The sequence below is a fragment of the Pogonomyrmex barbatus genome, unplaced genomic scaffold (genome assembly GCF_055798465.1).
Source record: "Pogonomyrmex barbatus isolate J1 unplaced genomic scaffold, ASM5579846v1 scaffold10, whole genome shotgun sequence".
NCBI lineage: Eukaryota > Metazoa > Arthropoda > Insecta > Hymenoptera > Formicidae > Pogonomyrmex > Pogonomyrmex barbatus.
Window position 1 is genome coordinate 4,589,502 of NW_028297099.1, and position 22,488 is coordinate 4,611,989.

At 35.3% G+C, this 22,488-nt stretch overlaps 2 protein-coding genes across 10 annotated transcripts in view; one reads left to right on the plus strand and one right to left on the minus strand.

Annotated features, from left to right (window-relative positions):
- Positions 1-22,488, minus strand: part of LOC105432611 (defective proboscis extension response 8) — a 160,491-nt gene that overhangs the window by 130,419 nt on the left and 7,584 nt on the right. The gene's annotated exons all lie outside the window — the stretch shown is intronic.
- LOC105432608 (zwei Ig domain protein zig-8) overlaps positions 18,392-22,488 on the plus strand; it is a 68,828-nt gene continuing 64,731 nt past the window's right edge. The window contains exons 1-3 of one of the 9 annotated variants that reach the window (XM_011647489.2): positions 18,393-18,633; positions 18,702-19,330; positions 20,417-20,698. In XM_011647489.2, coding sequence (XP_011645791.2) covers positions 20,575-20,698 — 124 coding nt within the window. In that variant the 5' untranslated portion in view covers positions 18,393-18,633; positions 18,702-19,330; positions 20,417-20,574. Of the gene's footprint in view, positions 19,331-20,416; positions 20,699-22,488 lie in introns of all 9 variants that reach the window. The other 8 variants (XM_089070489.1, XM_011647486.2, XM_011647488.2 and 5 more) reach the window with 8 other exon arrangements.

Sequence of the window (22,488 nt, forward strand, 5' to 3'; positions counted from 1 at the left end):
TCTGTTACTAATCCGGATATCACACACGTTATTTATTCTCTTTCGAGATAATTGTACAGTGGTACAGTCTACAGACTTCAAATGCATACTCGTATTAGTACAAACGCAAAAATGTAGTTAATTACGATAGTGTCGCTCGCCTGTTTGTTCGACACCCCCTCGTTGCACGCGTGTTCCTATTTCGAACGAAAACTCGAGAAAGGATCGGCAGTTTCGGGTTGCGAGACACACCGACAGGTAATTACTAGCGGCTAATTACTACGGTACACTTTAATTAATGCGGTATTTCGTTCTGCGCTACCGATACAACACGCGATTAAACGCACGGCTTGCTGTGAATGAATAAATAACGCGAAGCACATCGTCTAACAAATTGGTTATTGCAGTACACTTAGTATGATAAGTATTAAAAACGTATTTATTGAAGTGTATGTGAGTATGTGTACGCGCGCGCGCGCGCGCGCGCGCGTGTGTGTGTGTGTGTGTGTGTGTGTGTGTGTGTGTGTGTGTGTGTGTGGATAGCTTCTGCGTTATTTAAATTTATGACTCCTGTTCGAATCTCGTAAATGTCCTTAGAAATTGGATGGACCAATGGGAAATAAGATACCCGGAGTAAAAACCGGCTAGTAAAGTTGCTCGGTGGACGAACGAGAGCAGAGCCTTTGATCCTTTTCGTTGGCTGTAATTTAAAGGCGAAGGAGCAATTGGTAGCACAGGACTGGTTCGTCCTTATCGAGAAGCACCCTCTTATCGATCACTCGGTCGTATATAACCGCGCATATCTGGTCACAGCTACCACTTTCAACGCTCGACATGTCCAATTCAGAAAAAAATTGCGCGCATTTCGAAAGACGTAATAATTTACCTCTCAATTACTCACTTCCGTATTTTAACGTTATTTGAACCCGTCTGGTTTTAACGTTTACATACGAATGCACTTAATTTATGTGATATGAGAACTGCGCAAGGTATATTGAAAAAGTATACGATATACGTGGCGCAACTTTATCTTGCGTATAAATTGCAATTAATTTCTTTTGACAAAAATTCAATTTGTAATTTAATTAAAATACGATTTGGCGTGGAAAACAAACGATCGAAACTAATGCAAAGCGATTAGACCGATATTGCCGCAAATAAATGCAGTGTGAGGCAAACACACTTCTCTTCGGTATATACTTATATTGCGAGATATCGAATCTGCGACGATGCATTCACCCACATGTATTGCGTTCGCTCTAATTGCTTATAGCCGTTCAATTTCCTACAGTAAATAGCCAGATAATTAAGCCTCGTGGACAAAGGTATTTTGTCCTATGTCGATCGACGGCTTTTAGCAGCATTTCGTATAAAATTTAGAAGTTAAAAGATCACAAACATACGGAAATTAATAAAATTCAAGCTTCAGATGTTTTGCCTAAAAAATTCTCATAAACAATTTTGTTCAAAAACATCTATTAACTGTTACTTACATCATTAACTGTAAATCATATATTTTATATATAGTAAAAAAAAAGAAATTGGATAAAAGTTATATAGATCGTTGAACAATTATTAGCTTCAAGTAATAAATGTCTGAGAAATGTGAATCAAATTAATATTCAATTTCCAAATCGAGTTCGTCTGAAAATCTGAAGTTTTAATCGATTTTCTCACATCAATTTTTTCTCCGAAACAAGTCTCATCTTGTTACAATTAAATGATATCAGCTATCATAGCTGCGATATTCTTACGATTCTCGTGAATATCATTTCATTAATTCGTTTAGTACTTTTATTCACGACATCCAATAGTTAACACTCGTACCTGCTCCCTCGGGCTTGGGAGGGCCGTCGTTCGGGAATTCAGCCAGCACGGTGCGCGATCGCGTGCAAAAATCTCCCGCTCGATCGCGTGCTCGTACGTGCAACTAGCCGCTCCTGTTCAACTTTCCAGAAACTCGTCTCTCTGCATCGAGTGCAGCAAGAATGGGTGCAGTAACCGTACGCCATATAGGGCATACCCCTTTGCGTGGATAGATTTCAGGATAGTGCAGGGACGCGATATCGGTTAGATAGCATCGTTGAAAATCACATTTTTCCCGACTGATTCTGTTGCGCACTTCGTAATAAAAGGAGGAATATCGTGTTGCAAATTTAACTTAATTTTTCTAATAATACTAAGTGATTTATTGTGTTCTGCTAATAAATTAAAACGTCCAATGAATTAACTCTTTTGATTTTTAATTGACAGCTTAATTATCTAGTACAGATATATTAATTTATTAATAATATTTAAATATAAATGTATTTTGCGTTTTAAATTTTTGATCGATTTAAATGCAATTTACACATTTCTATATGTTTCTCTGAATTGAAAGTGTGAAAAAACATACAAATAACTGAACCAAATAATTTAAATAATAAAATTTGTCGCATCATGTACAATAGACCGACTTTAATAAGATTTTATTTATTTTTATTTAATGTTAGGAACAATATCCTGAACAATCGTATGACGATTAACACATTTTTAATAATATTATATTTTAATGATTTACAAGAATCACATAATACATAATTTTTGTATATGAAGAAAATTACTATATTTTTGGCAATTAGATCTCGATAAAAGTCTTTTATTGATATTTTATATATAAAAAGACATTCAAAATAAATAATCTTGCACTCATTAAAAATGATTAAATATATGTTAGCTTTGAGATGATATCAAGATTATCTTGAAATTTTGTTAAGATATTAGCATTATATCGATCTAATCTCGATTTAAAGGACGGCCAGCACGCGCGTGTGTTCCTCTCAATAGTATGTGTATTATGTTTCAAAGCACGTGTACTACACGTGTTTTCACATATGTTTTAGCGAGATAGTAGCGTACTTGTCACATATACATGTATGTATGTACATACGTACGCACGCGCTGAATTCATTCATAATTGGTGTAAAAGCATCGAATTTTTGACACAATCATAATTCCATAAAAACATTGACGTAACAAAATGCAACAAAAATTAATTTTTTATATTTCACGAATAACTTATTTTGAATATATATAATATATTTATATGGTGATATTTAGACTATATACATATATAGTGTAATAAGAAATAAATCATCGAATTACTAAATATAGAGATAAATCATTAAATATAAAAAATTTAAAAAAAGATATTTAAAATGTAAAACATCAAAATCAATTGTTTTTCTTGTTACAAACAATGTTATTATTAAAAAATATATTGTTTATAAATAATATTCAACAAAAATGTTATTTAAAAATAAAAGTAATAAAAACATATATAAAAATATATATCCTTGTTGTCCACGTATGTGTACAACAATTAAGTAACTTTCGAATATTAATTAAATTACGTAACTTTTAATTAAACAATCATTTATATAAAAAATATTTATTTAAAGTGATGGGGAAATCTAAATTCTTTTTTCATTATTAAATATTCATAGATATTAATTATCTTTTTCATATCTATCAATACTATCTCAAATATCGTGCATGTTTTCAAAATATCTTAACAATCATGTATCGACTAGTTAAACTAATTCTCCAAATAGCGACGCTAATAGACGCATGTGTACAACAAACAGTTCCTGATCGTGCATCATTAATGAAATTATTGATTCATTAGGGATTCAAATGATCGCGGATGATGATGTAGATAGATCTTGTTTGACTCAAGACAATTACGAAATAGAAATAGATATTTCTCTCTCGAGGGAAGACCGGTCAATTCTACTCGGGACTAGACGATTGAATTTATGATGATACTGCGAGTTACAATCTGGCTCCAAGTTAGATAATGGTGGTATCAATATCGCAACGCTTAGCTATCGCGATTGCTCATTAGATACGTGACCCAATGTCTATGACGTCTCCGGTGTCCGTGACGTTTGCGGCGTCTATAATATCAACGACGTATATCGATCAAAGTACAATGCTAGTTAGAACTGTTCTGTAGATAATGACTACGCCAGGATATGCGTATTAATTATATACATTAAAGGATTCTATACGTGTAATTAAATATATAATAATAGTATGCTAAATATATATAATATAATCTAATGTTTCCGATATAATCAAATGCCTTAAGATCATATCGGAAATATTAGAGATTAAGACATTTCGATTACAGATTAAAAAATGGAAATTAAAAAATAAACTAAACTTTAATTTCAACTTTTAATATAAATTTTTGCTTGTTTCGTTCTTATTGATCACAATTCAATCTCCAGTATGTAATCCCAATATAATCTCAATCTCCAACAGTTTCATATTTTAAACAATGAAGTATTAAGATTGAATGTCACAATATATTAAAGGAAACTATTTATCACTATTATTATCAATTTATTATCAGTTTATAGCAAATTTTTATTTTGAAACAAATAAAATTAATGTGATAACAAATAAAGAAGAAATTTTATTTTTTATTTTAATAATTCAAACAAATAAAATTCAATCAAATCAAATGGAAAATATTACAATTTATTTTTCCTTATTTTATTAATATCTCGGAAATTCTTTCCTTTGTTCAAGTTTCTTGCAGCAAAGATATGTAGAAAGAATTCTACATTATTTCTATGCATCTCACAAAACATAAATGTGGGATACATTCTCTTATGTCCGTATTACAATGGTCAAGACTATCTTTTTAAGATTTTTATTCTAAATTCAAAAGGTTATGATCAAAAGAAAACGTCATAATGCTGGTTTCTAGCACAATCTTTTATGAGAGAATTCAAATTTTCATTCGCCGATATCAAATACAACGCCGAATAAAAACGCATATCTTTATCGAAATGCGAACGAAGGATGTATATGCGTTTTTATCGAGATAAGCGGAGACACGGAGAAAAAGAGAGAAAGATGGAGAAAAATGGAGATGGAGAGAGAGAGAGAGAGAGAGAGAGAGAGAGAGAGAGAGAAAGAATGAGAAAATAAGAGAAAGAAACTGCGTCGAGTATAGCAAATTTTGCATAACCCGAAGATACATCTCTCGTACGTCTTCTGGTGCATAATTCATGCATCGAAGTACATACTTCGAAGCAGAGGCGGCTCTTATAAGCCCGAGGCTTTCTCGAATTCTTAAGCTTTCCCGCAGAGTTGCGAGTTGTTACTGATCTCTCCTCGAGCGAGAGTTATGCCATCGCGCTTCATCGGCTGACTATATTATCGACTCTAGTTTGACACTCAAGCTGATTTCGTTCTGGGCATGGCCTAAATTTCTTCTCGATATGTACTACTGCAATACTCTAGTAGATTTAACATATACGAGAAACTTATGCTATCTTAGGAGTGTAATTATGCAAATTTTGACGGAATTTGAATTCTTACTTATCTTACTATCCCATCTTTTTGTTCATTTATCTTTTTTCACATATAAATTTTACATCAACGAAAAATATAAATATATAAAAAAATTGCAATATGATAAATAAATACATTTTGTTTCTTATATAAAATAAGATAGTGCAGTATCGTGCAATATTACTTAATAAAATTATATTTAGTGTCTTCATAGCATTTTCTAAAAAATTGTAAATTTGTAAATTAGAACTCTATGAGTTAAATAAAAAAGTAGAAACATAATCTCTATAACGGCTAACTCTAAAAAAAAAAAACAAAAAAAAACAAAAAAAACAAAAAAACCGCGATATCGACTTTATGGATGCGCCAAGACAGTATATGCACGAGCGTGTCGTCGAAGGTGGGTTGCATCGAAAACCAGGTTTTGCATAACTCGAAGAGACGTCTCCCTCGACGGTTGGTCCATAATTCATATGCCGATGTACATACTTCGGCACGCTCTTATAGCTCGTGGGGTATAAGCTTCTCCCGCGCGAGTTCTTCGATTCTTAAGCTTCTCGCAAAGTTACTGATCTCCTACCCTATCTCCGTTCCAGGCCATGTGCAAGAGTTGCTCGAGGCGGGCCTTTGTGGCCGACTACATTATCAACTCCAGTTTGACAGTTGAGCTGATAGTTTCAAGTAAGTGTGTGCTCGACTCGGACTCGCGGTTGAACTGCAGCTGCTGCTTCTGCTGCTGGGTATCGGGAAGGAGGGAAGATATATATGTGTCAATTCGAAACATGAAACAAACCGATGGTTTCACTAGACTGCTGTAGCCACGACCGACGGATGCGTGTACGTTTCTCCGTATCAGAATATATACATACGATCGGTAGAGCTATGCAATCAATGGTAAACCACGCAACCCAATGTCGGTCTCGTGTTTGTTTCGTGTGCAAGTAATTGTGACAGTCGGCATGCACGAACTTTGGAGTGTTAATGTTGCGCCAGTATAACTCAAGATTGCGATTCGCGGTTGCTTCGTCCTGTATCTATTATATCGAGGTCCCCTCAATACATACTACGAAATAGCGAAAAGGGTATCTATTATGAATTATTGTCCAGAAATCAGATATACAGAAATTGTTCAACTAGGCAAAGTTAATTAAGCGAAATAATGAGCTGTCCAACATAACAATTTTATCAAATCGAGATCTCTTAAAAGTCAAGACCTGAACAAGAAAAATCAAATATTAAACGAGAAAAGCAAAAATTTCCTATGAAATTTAAGATTAATGATTTTTTAAAGAAAAAGAGATACGATGGATTATTTTCTCTTATTTTTACTACGGCTTAATTGCAAATGCGATCTCGTGAGTAGGATCCATTGAAAATTACGCGCGCAATCAATCAGTTACAACAATCGTCGCAAATGATTGCTCGACAATGTCATCGCGCTCGAAACGGATTATCGAGTTCGCTCACAGTGGAAAATATGTGGTATGCCACAATGCTTGGCTGTAATTTATCGTTTTGCTTTCTGATAATTATCTGATAAATCTGTCAACCGTGTGCCAAGTTTCTGCCGAGAGCTCTCCATTTTATGTGTATGAGACTGATACATTATTTCATAGAAACTCATTAACTATTGAGAGCTCTGGCTTCATTTTTATTTTAGCTCAATAGTCTTCTATTGAGGTTAGATCAAAATAGCTCTGACCACTAAAGCAAATTGTCTCTGGACAAACTGAAAAGTCAAATTTACACAGCCTCTAATTTTATTACAGCCTCTAACTTTATTATTACGAGTTCTCTTAATATATATATATATATATATATACGTTATCAAATTTAAATTAATTTATAGTTTTATATCAATTCTTAAAAAAGTCTGGAAAATCATTCCTTTTCTTTTTTTGAATAATTCCTATCACCCGAGGAAAAGTTTTTATCATTACATGTGAGACGACATAAATTGATATCTAACCTAGATAAAAGTATAAAACTATTAAAAATATATTATAATTAAATCTCTTAACAGTTAGTGAATTTTTACGAAATAATAGTTTCATTTCACACACCCTATAATTTTTCAAAGAATTTGCGATTATGACATGATAATGACTTTTGTTTTATTAACTCGCAAACAAGAGCTGCAACAAACGAAAAAGAAAAAATATTAAGAAAATATTTTGTAACAATTATGTAAAAGCATAATAGCGATGCAATAATTCGTTTAAGTAGTCAAGCGTTAAAGTATTATGATTAAATATCTGATACGTGTTGCAAATATGTTGCTAATCAGTGCTGTTGCACAATACTAAAACATAGCAAATTATCAAGTTACACTACTTTTGAGAATGAATTAATGCGGGAATAATTTAATGTACTACCTTAGTTTCCTAGAGTAAAGTAATTATCGCGTTTAGCTAACATTCTTGACATAACGAGGCATAATGTGGAATTATCATCTCCCGCGACGATGGCGCTTTTGATTGAAAATCACTCTGATATCAGAGATACTTAAACGCCTCGTCTAAGCAAATTAGCTCGATATCCCAATGGAATCAAGGTTATCGTAACTTCCTACGAACTATATTCCCAGGTGAAGGAAAGTTGCTTATCACGCAGCCGACACTCGATCGAGGTGCACGACGCTCCATTATTTCTGTCGTAACAAGCCGCGCTACCAGGATTTCCCTAATCCTCTTTAAACATCAACAGTATTAAATGTGATTAATTATCTTGACATTCACGTGAAAGCGAATGAATACAGAAAGCCGTATAAAAAAATCACCGCGTACAGACTTAATAGCGTTGTTAAGTGCACAAAATTCAGATAATTAAAACTAGTGTTCATTAAAGTCTAAATGAAAATAAAACGTATTTCATGCATTTTTGCAAAGATAAGGCAGCTACGCCAAGCAGTTGAACATTTTCGACTACTTTAAATCTCTTTGCGTATTCCTTCGATAAAGTACTTGCCAATGTGTGCTCATACATTGACCAAATAAAATAAAAATCTTCATGCATTAAGAGATAATTTGAGATATCTAAATTTTCGTAGATAATAATAAATTTTCTTTTTATATATATGCAATATTAAACGGTGCACTGTGATCAATTTTATTATTTTAAATAGAATGTCTATACTTTGTCACTTTATCTTAGCTTATATTCTGTTAATTCAAATTAAAAGTTATTTCACTCAATAGATATTTTATATCTATTTTATATCTTTTCATATGATATATATAAGAAACAAAAACTTTCAATATAAAAACAAAATTATTAAAAAATATCTATATTGAAAAAAATCAGTCGTGCGATAAAACACATCATTTTTCTTTCACCCAGTGAAAATATCTTTTACCTACTCCGTCTTGTTTTGCGTATGGCACTGGCAAAAATTTTTAACGATAACATTGAGGATTGGAAATTAGATTGGAAACGTTTAAAAAGATAATAATGGCGACTGGGGGCCTCGAAACGGCGAGCGGACGAAAACGTTGAAGCGGCAGAAATAGGGCGAGGAAATCGTCCGGTATTCTTCGAATTGTTCAAGATTACGTTCTGCAGCTCGTGCAGTTTCTACGACTCCGTGGGCTTGATAAATGCTCGGGAAAAAAGGGCGACGCGCCGGGATCTTTAATTTTTCACGAGGGAGGACTGCGCTGAATACAGTGGCCGAGTGGGGCTCGACAGGGCGCAAAGAAACGCGTCGATTCCTGTATAAATCTCGTTAATGATCGAGCATCGATTTCGCGCCAGCTTGCAACGTCGACAATGCTACGTGATGATTTATCAGTCGCATTGATATCTTCGCCGTCAGAAATGACTTCAGCAGCGTGACTTGCGAATGGCAGTAATTTTAAGTTATTTCAATAAGTTAAAGAATGATGTTAATGAATCTTTAAAGAAAATTATTTAGAGAGAGAGAGAGAGAGAGAGAGAGAGAGAGAGAGAGAGAGAGAAGTTAATTCAGGATGCAAAAGTATTGGATCACAGTAATTCAAAATAACATTTACGATTTTTTGATGCGTGAAACATTGCGACGTGCGCAACAAATTAATTCGTGCAATATTCATCGCAATTCTTCGCGCAATTTATCACGCTTTCCCCATCCGTTCGTGAAAACGAATAATGACGACGCGCGAGAGGAAGAATATTCGGCGAAAAGTCGACGAGCGTGCAGAATAGAAAAATTCGAGATAAAATACCTTAAAGTTCGTCGGGTCGAAAATAGGGAGCGTCGAAAATAATGGAACAGAAGGTGCTCGCGGTCCAATCGAAACAACAATTTACCAGCGGCCACTTTTATCTATAATAGCGCCAGACGGAAATGCCGATAAAAGGTGGGGAGAAGGTAGTTCTATCGGTGCCCCGACCTTAGCAGCCGGAGATCCCCCGAGCTTCCGGTACAAGCGGATGGACGACATAGAATTACTCGGGGGCTACCCTTCTAAATAGAGGAGAACAGTCTGCGAGAGATCGACGATGTCGAGAAACGTACTCGTGTACTTTCGAGTATTTGCTTTCGAATCAGCTCCGACGGCACATGTAGGGAGAAATAGGGCTACCAGGGCATACGTGTGCACGTGTGCACGTGCGCGACGTTTCAGATTCGAGAACGAGGGTGGACGGTAATAAAACAATCCGATGTCGGTATTAGGAAGCGATGAACAATGGCCATGTGGCACGAGGAGAAAGGAAATGGAAGACATCATAGAAGACTCACTTCGTTTAACCAGACCAGGCGCCTGGACAATAGCCAAGCGAGTATCACACGAACGTTAGAATACCTACCTTTTGAATATCAGTTATGATTTTTTCGAATTGAATCAACTATATGATGCCTTTTCTTTTTCTCTTTTGTTTGCAATACGCACATAAAACTAAGAAAGAACATAGGAACGTAGGAAATATTCTTGTATTCCTCGCTTCTCTTTATCTTCCTTACTCTTTACTTCTTACATTCCATGATTCGCTTCTACCTCAAGAGAAAGCTTGATGTTTTCTATTGCTCCACTTCTTCGTCTTTTGGCAATTTAAAGTACGACTTTGATTAAAGATTTACGAATGCTCAAGCAAAGTAAAATTACGATTTTGAATGTTGCATTTTATTTGTATACCGTGTATTTTCGACAAACAGAGATTACATTGTGTACATACATATAAATTCAAGAGCGAGATCTGTGAAAAGCGTTCCGTTTTGCAACATAAAATCACAATGTTATTATGGATTTTTCACTATTTCGTTATCGTATGACAAATGTTCAAAAAGCAATAAAAAATATCAAATAATCGAAATATAATAGTACAAAATACTAGATGTGATAATCATAATTTAATTATGTACAAGTTTCTGGTCTCTATCAAAGAAATAATAATATTCCTACGATAGCGAGTCGAACGGATTTATGGCATTTGTTCCACTAAATGTTACGATTGGATTGTTAAAATTTTATGACGGTGCGTGTTGCGCGCTTATAGGGCATCGTGAGCGCGGACAAAATCGAACAATGAAATTCGCTCTAATAGATTCCATTACGCGTCTCTTTCGGCGTTTGATTCGATTTTGCAAATTTATTTTCGGTAGCACGGACGAACGCGATAGTATGAAGCACGTACAGCTCGTTAAGCGCAGCGATATTTTCGATTCTCTCACTTCCTGGCCGCGTTTCGGACCAGTCGCCAAACCCACCTCCAATTTCCTGACTCACGACGCATTCGAAACATCAGGAAACAGTTATGAAACTATGTGTCGGCTTACCGCGACCTTTAAACGCTTTATTTAAAGCGAGGAAGCAATTTTCTAAACCATCAATTGTTTCGACAACGAAAGCGTTCGTTTAATCAAACAAGATTTGTATGTACATGGAAATCTATACCAGCGACGGAAAATTAATCGGGACTAAAGAAAATAACAAATTTCGTAACATGTCGATTTTCGAAATTAAAAACTGGAATTCTATACATAACTAAATTCTACATGCATATAAATCGTGAGAACAGAAAAATTTCCGTAACTTATAGCATCGGTTTTGTGTGACGTCAACGTTGCGATGCAACAAATCGAGCCCTTCAGGTAAAAATAAAGATACACTATTGTTAAAAAAAAAATTATTGTCAGCAATCGCGACATAGCAAGGCTTGGATTTCACGCCGAAAATCTATCGCGCTTTCAGGAACAATTGATTTCTTCCTTCGGAATCAAACGCTCTTTGCGCTCCACGCAAAAACCTCCCATTTGACTCTCTTTCCGTTCTCTCTTTTTTTTCTTTCTCCGACTGTCAACCGTACAGGATGTACGCTCTACATTTTCTTTTTTTCAGCCAGCGGGCGTATGTCGATATCGGGAACGTGAATGGCACTGCGTTTCAAAGACCTGTGAAAAAAAGCGAAGGCTCAACCCCGTGAACGACGATTAACGAGCCGTTCTGTCGAATACAATCACTATAAGAGGGTTTCCTATAGAAAACGCGACTGTGTAATGTCGCGCCGTCTGGTTTGTCTATATTTCGGATCAATTTTTTCCCAGCGTTCGAAAAATGTGCGCGATTTTTGCAGGCGCTATCATCATTAAGTATAACGAGAAATGCAGTTAATTGTATAAACGTTCGTTTTTCATTTAACTTGTATCAATCGAAATAAATAAATAAAAATAAACATTTTCATATGAATCTCAAAAAGTTAGATTATACAACAATACAAAATAATGAAATAATTTGAATAAAAATGTTATATATATATATATATATATATATATATATATATATATATAAAGAAAATAATGTTAATTATGTTTCACAAAATGTGTGTATTCATATAAATATATTGTTCAAATATTGATTAAAAAAAAAAGTATGAAAAAGAAAAGCGACTAAATTTTTCCATCTGTGGAGCTGTGTTATCATTTTGCGAAAATTCCTCAATTATTAAAAGTTTTAATTTCAAAGCATCAGTTTCAGAATTTTCAATAATTCTCTATATAAGTTAGATATAAATAAATAATTTTAGCCTAACAAATAATTTTAAAGGATAAAAATTCTAAAAACAAATTAAAATGCTAGGTTCATGCAGCATATCATTTTGTCATGAATTCTCTAATATTCCGTCAGATTCCAACAAATTTATAGTTCTACATGAGTTCTAAAACAAATTTCGACGATAAACATTGTTTTTTCATTTTTTAAATAATATCTATTGCCCATGGAAAATTTCCTTTGGACATATATACATATAAAGTTGATTGATCATAAATAACATTTTGAACATTGCAAAATAATTTTTGTTTAATTCTGAGCTAAAACATTTCATAAAAAGTTCTGACAATAAATATTATTTAATATTTTATAAATAATTTTCATTGCTTAAAAAAATAAAAATTAAAGATAAAAACTATAAATAACTATAATAAAGATAAAACTAGAACTCTCAATAATTAATGACATTTTATGAAATAGTATGCTTGTTTCATATATTTTTTTCTTTAGAAATAATTACTTCTTTATCTTTTTTTTTTTAATTTTTAGTTTATTCTTAAATATCCAATTTTGTATTTATGTTTTATTTTACGCGTATAAAATTATTTAAAATCAATCTAGATTAAATACTATTCTATAAATATTTTTATTAAGAAAATGTTTAAAATTATGTCATTAGCAATAAATATTAATCCTTCGTAACTTCTTGTCGATGAATAACGTCATACATTATGTGTAACAAAACTTTTATTATATGCTTATATAGAAATACGTAATAGCAAAGCGGAATCATTGGCATTCAGCCAGACTGTCTTGATTAACGATAATTAATTCTCCGTCCCAAATGAGAAACGTTCGTTGCTTTTTTTTCGTGAACATAGATTTGTGGTTGGTGAATCTTTGACAGAAGGTTGCGACGTGGCCACAGAGGAGCTTTGCAGGTCGGTACCTAGTGCCAAGTAGCGCATACGAACACCGACTACTAACGACAATTTGCTTTGAACCGATGTTGTAACTTCTCGCGCACCGCGCGCAAAGCATACCCTCCGAGGCCGGTAGTCTGGCGACATATGGCGTTCACCAAGAATGTCTGGATTTCCACGACCTGTGTGATATAGTCGCCCCCAGCTCGACTGCGCGCCACAAATACAAAGCAGCCGTATTCGCCTGGATAACTTCGATGCCGTAATGCGCGCGATGTCGCGACATCGTTTATTGTGAATCGCGCCTTCAACGTACGAAACTCTGAAGTAAAAATTGGCAAGCAATTGCCAGCTCTTCTGTAAGACGCTCGGGTTTTGTCCAAGATTTGATTACTGTCAGCCAATCATTTTCATTCTTTTAGATGTTCCGAAATATCTTATAAGTTTTTATTTTATTAATAAAATACGTTAGACTTTTATTTTTTAGAATATAATTAATATGCAATAAATGCATCCCATTTTTTTATACAAAATAAAAATGTAAATTATATCACAATTAATAATAACTCATAGATATATATTATAACATTATACGATATTGCTAATCACCCTGCTGGCTAAATTACATGCCTTTACTGTCAATATTAACTTTGGTGTCCGCAATAAATGCAATAAACGCTCGCGGTTATTTGCGCGATCATTTTCGCATATCAAAAGTAATTAGTACAAATCTGGTTGTACTATTTAGTAATTCTAAACTATAAATGTACACAATAATACATTAAAATTGAAATATCAAAGGGGATCTTGCAATTTTATTTGCTTGTATAATACATTGTCCGAATTACTTCGGATTGCTTAATGTATTGTAAAGTTTAACAGTAATTTATATGTGTTTCCAGTTATTAATTTTTAACAATGTATGATTCAATTGTACGTGGTTCCACCGCGTGTCCGTGCGGAAAATAAACGCGCAAGGATTATATCGAATTCCGATTGAGGAGATAAAAGATCGTCGTTATCTCATTGCCCTTACGTGAAGGCACGGAAACGATCGCTGAAACGTAAAATCTCGAGGTAGCGCGACGCGAGAGAAACGAGACTACTACTCGGGATCACCCCCTCGAAAGTACCTCGTTTCCTTTGTAAATGGATTAGGTCACTATTGTCCAGGTCCTCGAAGATAATCCTATGCATGCCGTGTCGTGATCCAGCAGTCACAGCCAGAGAATAAATCTCTCTCCACTCTAAATGCTAATGAGCCTCGCGTGAGCGATACTTTTACATCGTTTTGGGGTAAACCGATGAGACGGGATAGCAACTGCAACGCATTACGTTCTTCACTATCATATAGAAGATGTTTTCTCAGCAAATATTGAGCGATATAAGTAATTCATGAACACGCTTTGATCGAAAATCCATTCTTCCTTTAAATTATTACATACAATTTAAACAATGATAATCATGAAATATATAAAGCTTAAAAGCTCTTTCTCTCTTCATTTATATATATGATCATGATTTACTGCCGCGGAAGATTATCTTTTCGTATATTAATTATGATATTTATAATTATGGCAATTAATTATAGATTATAGAAATCAATTATAGATTATGGAAACTTGTTTTACTATTAAAATAAATTTAAGTTAAATTTATATTAATGTTTATTTATATTAAATTAATATTGATAACACTTTTATAGAGAGGGGCAAAGGGAAAGGGAAAACTTTGAAATTTTGCCTGAACATATTTTGTATAGCTTGTCCCAGTTTCCTTCAAGGTGCAGCGACGCACGCACAATGCCTTAATCGAATATACATTATTTAATATTGATCCAAGCCTGGCGTAACACCAAAACTTCTTGTTTACCAGAAATGTCGATGACACGACGGAACTACGTAGAACTTATTACATCGCATCGTAATTGGCAGGTATATAGGCGTTTCACGTACCGCGCGAAAATACTTAATTGTTTGCGAACTCATGTAGCGCAACATTTGCATAACAACGTTAAGCTTATTACGTTCGGAGCAAATCATCGGCTCGTCAAAATCGAGTCTTAAACAAGTCTGCATTTCATGTAAACCGTCGCTCTCGCAATTTCTCGATAGGGATATCGATATAATCTTAGGAGATTACAAACCATTCACTACCTACATAATTCTCCGGGATCTCGATCAATCCACGAATACGTGGCTGGCGATTAATTTCAATTTGCTGTATCGATGAGAATATTAATTAATTAGTAGAATAATGACAGTACTCGTATGTATTTTATAGAAAAAAACTGTAACTAAACGTTCCTTTCAAATTAAATAATCAATATTTTCATAATGTAGTCATAAAAACGAAAAAAAAATTTTTAATAAAAAGAGCTTAAATTTGTGTGTGTGTGTGTGTGTGTGTGTGTGTGTGTGTGTGTGTGTGTGTGTGTGTGTGTATAAAAGTAAACAAAATATTACTTAATATTATTTTCTATCAAATGAATTTGGCCAAAATCTGAATAATCATTGATTATGCAATAAGAGTATAAATTCAACATTTTCAAATTATAGACAAATGATGCCGAAGATTATAGCTGTAGAAACGATAATAGTGCGGGATCTGATGCCAAATTTGTATTGCACGATATCGCTACACGTCCAGCACTCGCCCGGTAGTATAGTGCCGAGTCATGGGAGGTGCAATCTGCGATCCGTATCCCTTTCAGCCGTCGGCATTAACGCGCCGTCCGCCTCCTGATCCTCGCTCACGGATTGAAGCTGTGAGTGGAATGTCCGCGTAAACCAGAAACAGTTACTGCCACAAAGACTGCCAACTAATGCCATGACGACGGGCACTCCGACGTACCTTCCGCGAAGTTACGCCGCGGCATTTGCGGCGACCACACTAATGCGCTTAATTGTTGCTGTATGCAGCCAGAGCGAATATCAGATTTCTTGGCAAAGTCAAAGAAGTATCATGTTTTTGTCGCGGTAATTTTTTTTTTTTTAAATATGAAGTTGTACATACTCTCAGTATGATCAAAGAGCTTTTTAAAAAATGCAAAAATCATACAAAAAAATACGGAAAAATTAGAAACTCATGAAGATTTTAACGGTACACTGAATAATCAGACTTTTCATGAAAAAAAAAATCTGTCGATCATCTTTTTTATTTTTATTTCTTTAGAAGTAAAAAAAAATCCATGTTTTATGTCGATGCGTTTATTACCAAGAAGAAAATATATATCGGGAAAAAATTCTATCTTGCGCAAGAGAGTCGCCGAAGGTTTTGATACGAGATTAAAAGGCATTTTAACGAGATCATCATCGCACGGCACGCCCAAGTTGCAAACACCTGCGAAGCGTGCTTTGCCTTCTAGGCGGGCCATATACAACCATTTGCAACTGCATAAAAATTGCAAGATACAACGAAAATTGCTCCATGTTCTCGCTCGAACGCCTTTACCCATATTTCGGTATTTACGAGTTTACGGCTGTGCACTGCGCCGTGAACGCGGATCGAGGGCGGCTGAATCGAGACCTCTAAGACATCGATGATCGATACGATACCGAGGGAGAGACATGTTTTTTTAACACGCTACCTTCCTCGAAGTATTCGAGCGAAAATACCGTTCTGCACTTTACACGAAGACATCTTCAAATGCCTAACTGGAAAAATCCAGTGAAAACAACAAGAAAATGAAGTTGAATAAAACGCGGATAATCGATGAGAAAGAATTTAGTATTCAGAAAATTATTGGGAAAACTTTTAAGTCGCTGGCTTCGCAAGAGTCTGTAATTTTCCAGCAATATAAATCGGGAATATGATAAAAAGAGATAATTCGCTTTGAAAAATAAAGCATTCATCGCGATCGTTGTATTAATAAAAGGAATAATATTTCATCTAATATATAACAATATATAAACATGATAAAAAGCAATGATAATGAAGATTCTCAACGATTGTAATAATTATCTCAATAATAAAATTAAAATCTCTGAAAATATAAAAATTGCTATCTACTATAAAGTTACAAAATAGCCTTACTATTATTATCATTTTTCATATTGTAAATTAAATTTAATTTTAATTATAATTTTAATATAAAAAGTTATAATTGACTGATATTAATAAGGTTTCTAAAGTTAGCAATAGAATTGTATAAAGAGATTGGTAAGGATAGAAAAATATAACGAGAATATCTCCGTCGATATTTTCAAGTATTAATATGATAAATGTCATTGCATATACGATCTTTAATATCGGCGCTAAATATGGTTGATTTATTAATAAAAAATTAAAGATTAAAAAACTAAAAAATCATTGATATCAATAAATTATAATGTTATATTAAAATTTAAATTTAAGCTTGACACAATACAAAAAATCTTCAATAATAAAAATAATTGTAAAAATATTGCAATTGAAAATATAACAATACCAATGATATCAGCGATTTTTATTATAATAAATCCTAATATAAAAAATTTATCACGATATCGTTGAATTGTAATCTAACATTTTGTAAAAATACTGCTATCGTATTTTACAATTGTAACAATGGGATTGTATTAGGGAATATATAATAATAAATCGAATATCTCAATCTCTGGATTTTACGAGAGTAATATTACAGACATACATAACTTCAATACGTTTATATCACGTTTATATCACGTGTAAGTGCAATTGCCAAAGCTGCCAAAATAACAAGCCATTGAAAAAGCATTACATTCACCGAAAATTGCAATGTCCGAAGTATTTCCGAGCCAAGCCAATAAATTTTATTTCAACGTCGATACCGTACCGTTTCTAGCGCCGGCGTTAAATATCGCGGACAGCATTGGCAAGCTCGAGACAGGCAATAACGGCAGTAGTCCTACACGCGCTTTTACCCTCGTTAACAACCTTAATAACCCTGCAGGACAAGAATAGCGACGCGTGGCGACGGCCAGCGCGACATAAAAGTCATCGATGACAATGCTCGCTCGAGGTAGTAATGGAAATGCCATCGCGCGAACGCTAGCCGTCCTCACAATCAACCATCCGACGACGCGACGGTGGGACTATGACGGTGCGCACAAGGGGTGGCACGCGGGTGGGTGAAAGCTGGCATGGTTGGGCATCGCGGCGGGGGGTGGTGGTAAGAGTTGACGTCGGTGGTCGGGGGCTGATATCTAGCTAAGCGCTGGCGCAGTTGGGTCGCGGTCTCCACCACGGTAGCATTTCGCCCACCGGTCTCTTTACGCACCTATCTCTCCCTCTCGCTCCCTACCCCCTTATCGCTCCCTACCTACCCCGCGACCTCTTCGGTCGACCCCCCTCCCCCGTTATACCCCCCGTTTTCCCCACCTATCGCCCTTTCGCGAACGGTGCATATACGACACCGGGTGCACAACACCCCTCCGCCTCCCTCTGCTGCTCCTGTGAGTGAAGGTGTTCGCGGCGCGGCGAGTTAGTGTGAGTGCAACATGATGAATGAACGGCATTTTAGAGGGACGGAAGTGGCGCGCGGTTCCTCCTAGCCCTTTCGCAACGATCGTACGTCACCCACCGGCGACACCGGATCCCCCCGAAGATGCACCTCGGGCGAGAGTTGCAGTCGCCCACGTGGAAGTATGGACCAGCTGCGCTGGAAGGATTTAGTGACGCGTCGGTTCTCTCTCTGTGATTGCGCGAGTCTTGTCGCTCGGTCGTTCATTCATGATAGCTGATAAGACCAAAAAGGTGTACCCGCTGCATGTGAAGACAGATTTGTGAAATGTTTCCTCTTGGTAACGAACGGTGCATTCAGTGGTATGATTCCGACAAAGTGCGATTTCAAATATTAGACGCGAGAATTCGACTGTGTAAGTTAAACTGACACCTGCTGTGAAACTGCTCTTTGTTAATTACGTTTTATTAGTTATGAGTGTTCTCCGTGGATTTATGGATGCACGTGCAAATTTTTCACGCGCAAGAAGAACGAAAACAATGAATCGTAAAAGAAGCGAGCACGTGACCGCTTCAGCGTGGTCGATATCTCGTGAATATTTCGTGGGAAACGTCGCGCGTATATATAAATCGTTATTTTGAAAATCCATTCTACTCCGTATTCGTGAAACGTAGTTTGTGTGCTCTCAGGTAATTTGATTCATTCCTCAAAAAAATTTCCTCGTTTGAGTTACGTTCTTCAAATCCATTAATATCGTAAATCTACGCGATATACAAGTTTATATATTTAAAAACGAAATACTTAGTCTGAATAAATATTTTTGAATATTCTGCAATATTGAATACATTCATATCAGAACCTAATCTCTCTTCAGTTTTCGATTATTTGCTATGTATCATTCAAATATACGTATTATCGGAATATATATATATATCAAAGCCAAATCATCATACTGATAATTCTACAATGTTCGACAATGTAGTTGAATAGTCTTCGATTAAACTATCTATTCAGCCTCATTGCAGCAAGATCAGTTTATATCACTGTCTACCTTGTATGCGGATACGGACGTATTCACTGAAATCCAATGACAAGTGAAATTAATATCCCTAGCCGTGTTGTGTGCATACCGAATTAGTTCTGTCGATTATGATTTGCTGGCAGTAACACCCGATCGGGTAATGGATGCGCGAATTCAATTGAAACCATATCACGTTCGTTTTCAATCGAGCATTCCGCAGCGCGTCACTTAATGTAAACTTATCGGAGGACCGGTAGCATATGCCGCGCATTTGGTCCACATATTGTTGATCTCGCTACTCGCATGGTTCACACGAAAACAAATAGCACGTACACTTTTCAGCAGCGCGATAGAAATGACATCATGCACGCAACGCGATTAAACACTCTCCTCCCTCATTTTTGCCGTCGGTGTTTGAAATCGTAATAGCGGCGGAAGTAATTACTTTCCCGAGTAATTGCATACACTCGCGCGTGATGGCTCGTTGCATAATTCGGGAAAGTATATCGTTGCGTATAATACGAGATGTAATCTAATTACAGCGACGATGATTTTCTCACATTAATTTTTATCGCGCTGATCATTTAAAGAAATGTCTTTTATATACGTAACTTTAATCAAACCAAGAAAATAGAACATTTTTATTTTGCTCTATATTTCATGAATTATTTTATCGTTATTTATATTTTCGCGAGAACTTAAGAGAAGAATAATCTTCATTCGATCTATAAACGCCTCTTTATTTGTAAAACAGTTGTGCGAGATATTATCAACGATTGACGGAAATAATACGGCCAAGTGGCAAGTGTTGGAAACTGTCAGTGAGCAAAGTGAATTCCTTTTTATTGCTTACCAGGAAAATACGTCGCCCTCGGTCGACTGTTGCAGCTTTGAAGAAGCGGTTGACGTGAAATGTATCGGAAACGATGGACTGTGAAAGCACTCGGAATGGATTTACAATATAGCGGCAATGGAACCGGTCGGTGCAAACCTTTCAAAATGATCTGCGTTTTCATCCCCTTCATGCTACTGCATGGTAAGGAAGTATCAGGAACTTATAGATAGAAAATTATTCAATATTTATAATTAAATTGTTTTTTTGAGAAGTCAGATAAATAGAGAGTTCATAAAATAAAAAAAAAATTATATAGCTATATATAATAAAATTTTGTTATATCTAATTGATATTTCAGCGTCATTCCGAAAAAGTCTATAAACATTCCAGATAAATAAAACATTTTAGATAAATGTTATTAGACGAAGATATTAATCAAATGAAATAAACTAACGAGATTCGATCTCGTAAAGCACGCGCCATTTCGGATGCGACTGTATTATTCAATTTTGGGTAAACGATGATTTATCTGACGCAACATATATTACGCGAATATATCGTGATATAATTTTAATAAAAATTCTGTTTCTCTTCTCAAAGAGAGCAAACACGCGTGTCATGCGAATCCCGAAAAAAAGCAAAAAAATAGATACGGTTGGAGAGTTAGAGCACGGAGTAAGAGGGTAACGGGCGCGTATGTATTCATCCGTAGATCGACAAACGTCGCTCGCACGAATCTAGGGAGAACGCATGCAAAGAATGACCTGGCAAATGTTGTTGCGAAATACAACAACGTTGGGTGAAATGTGTACAGCGGTTTAAAAAGCGTACATTCGACAGACGTGTTCGTTCGCGTGGAGTAGTTTTTACAGCGCGGAGCAACGCGCGCGAATCCGCCCGCGACCATTACCGGAATTGCCATGAGCATATTTTTCCGTTCGATAAACACTGCTGAGCAAATACAGCGAGCGTTGTTGCGGTACTGCGATAACATTGGGAAAAATTTTTGTACGTTAAGGCGATGCACGAGATCGAATCGATGCGCCTGTAAATTGCAAGCGGTATCATAAATTCTCCACTCGACGGCTTTGTATTTATTCAATATCATGATTTGTAATAACAAAACAGATGCTCATAATATTTATGCTCATATCACGACAAGTTTACAGGGCGTTCTATATCCCGGATAATAATAAATACGACTAATCCAATTAAATAGAACAATAATAGTTAATTATTAATTGCGTGTAATTCTTAATATCTACGAGCCATTTTTTTATATGAATTTCACAACTATTAATATATTCCATTATTATGGATATACGATTTGTTTTATATATATATATATATATATATATATATATATATATATATATTATTACATTTACAAGTATTAATATTTTATAAATGTTTCAAAGATTACGACGTGATGTGTATGAAACCAACGAATTTCACGAGCGCGATTTTACGAATCGGAAAAAGCATCGTATTGTCGTATCTCGCGAAAAAGAGTGAAGATCTTGCCATGAGCGCAGCCAACTTCAAAGTGCAAGTCGCGTTATTTAGTCGTAAGCCATAAACACGGATGCAGTAGTGTCGTCGACGTAATATCGTGCCGGAGACAACCTGTTCGAAGGGACGCTTTTACAACCGCGCGGTCTGACTATCATCAGACCGCAACTACTCGCGTCACAGCATGGTTTCTCCCGAGTCTCATAAAGTCTCGCGCAACTGATTTTACTTGTTGCAAGATGTATCATTTGCAGCTAAGCTACTTTTATTAAGAGCAAAGCTGAAGAATCATTTAAATATAATCAATAATCGTTAATCATAGTTAAGCATAATTAAGTTCATATGTTATATCTTAATCGATTTCATCATCGCGTATAATGTATAGAATATTTATTACTTCTTAAATACTATTTTCTTTAGATTATAAACTGGTCATAATTGCAGAAAAAGAGATTAAGATAAAATTAAAAAGATAATTC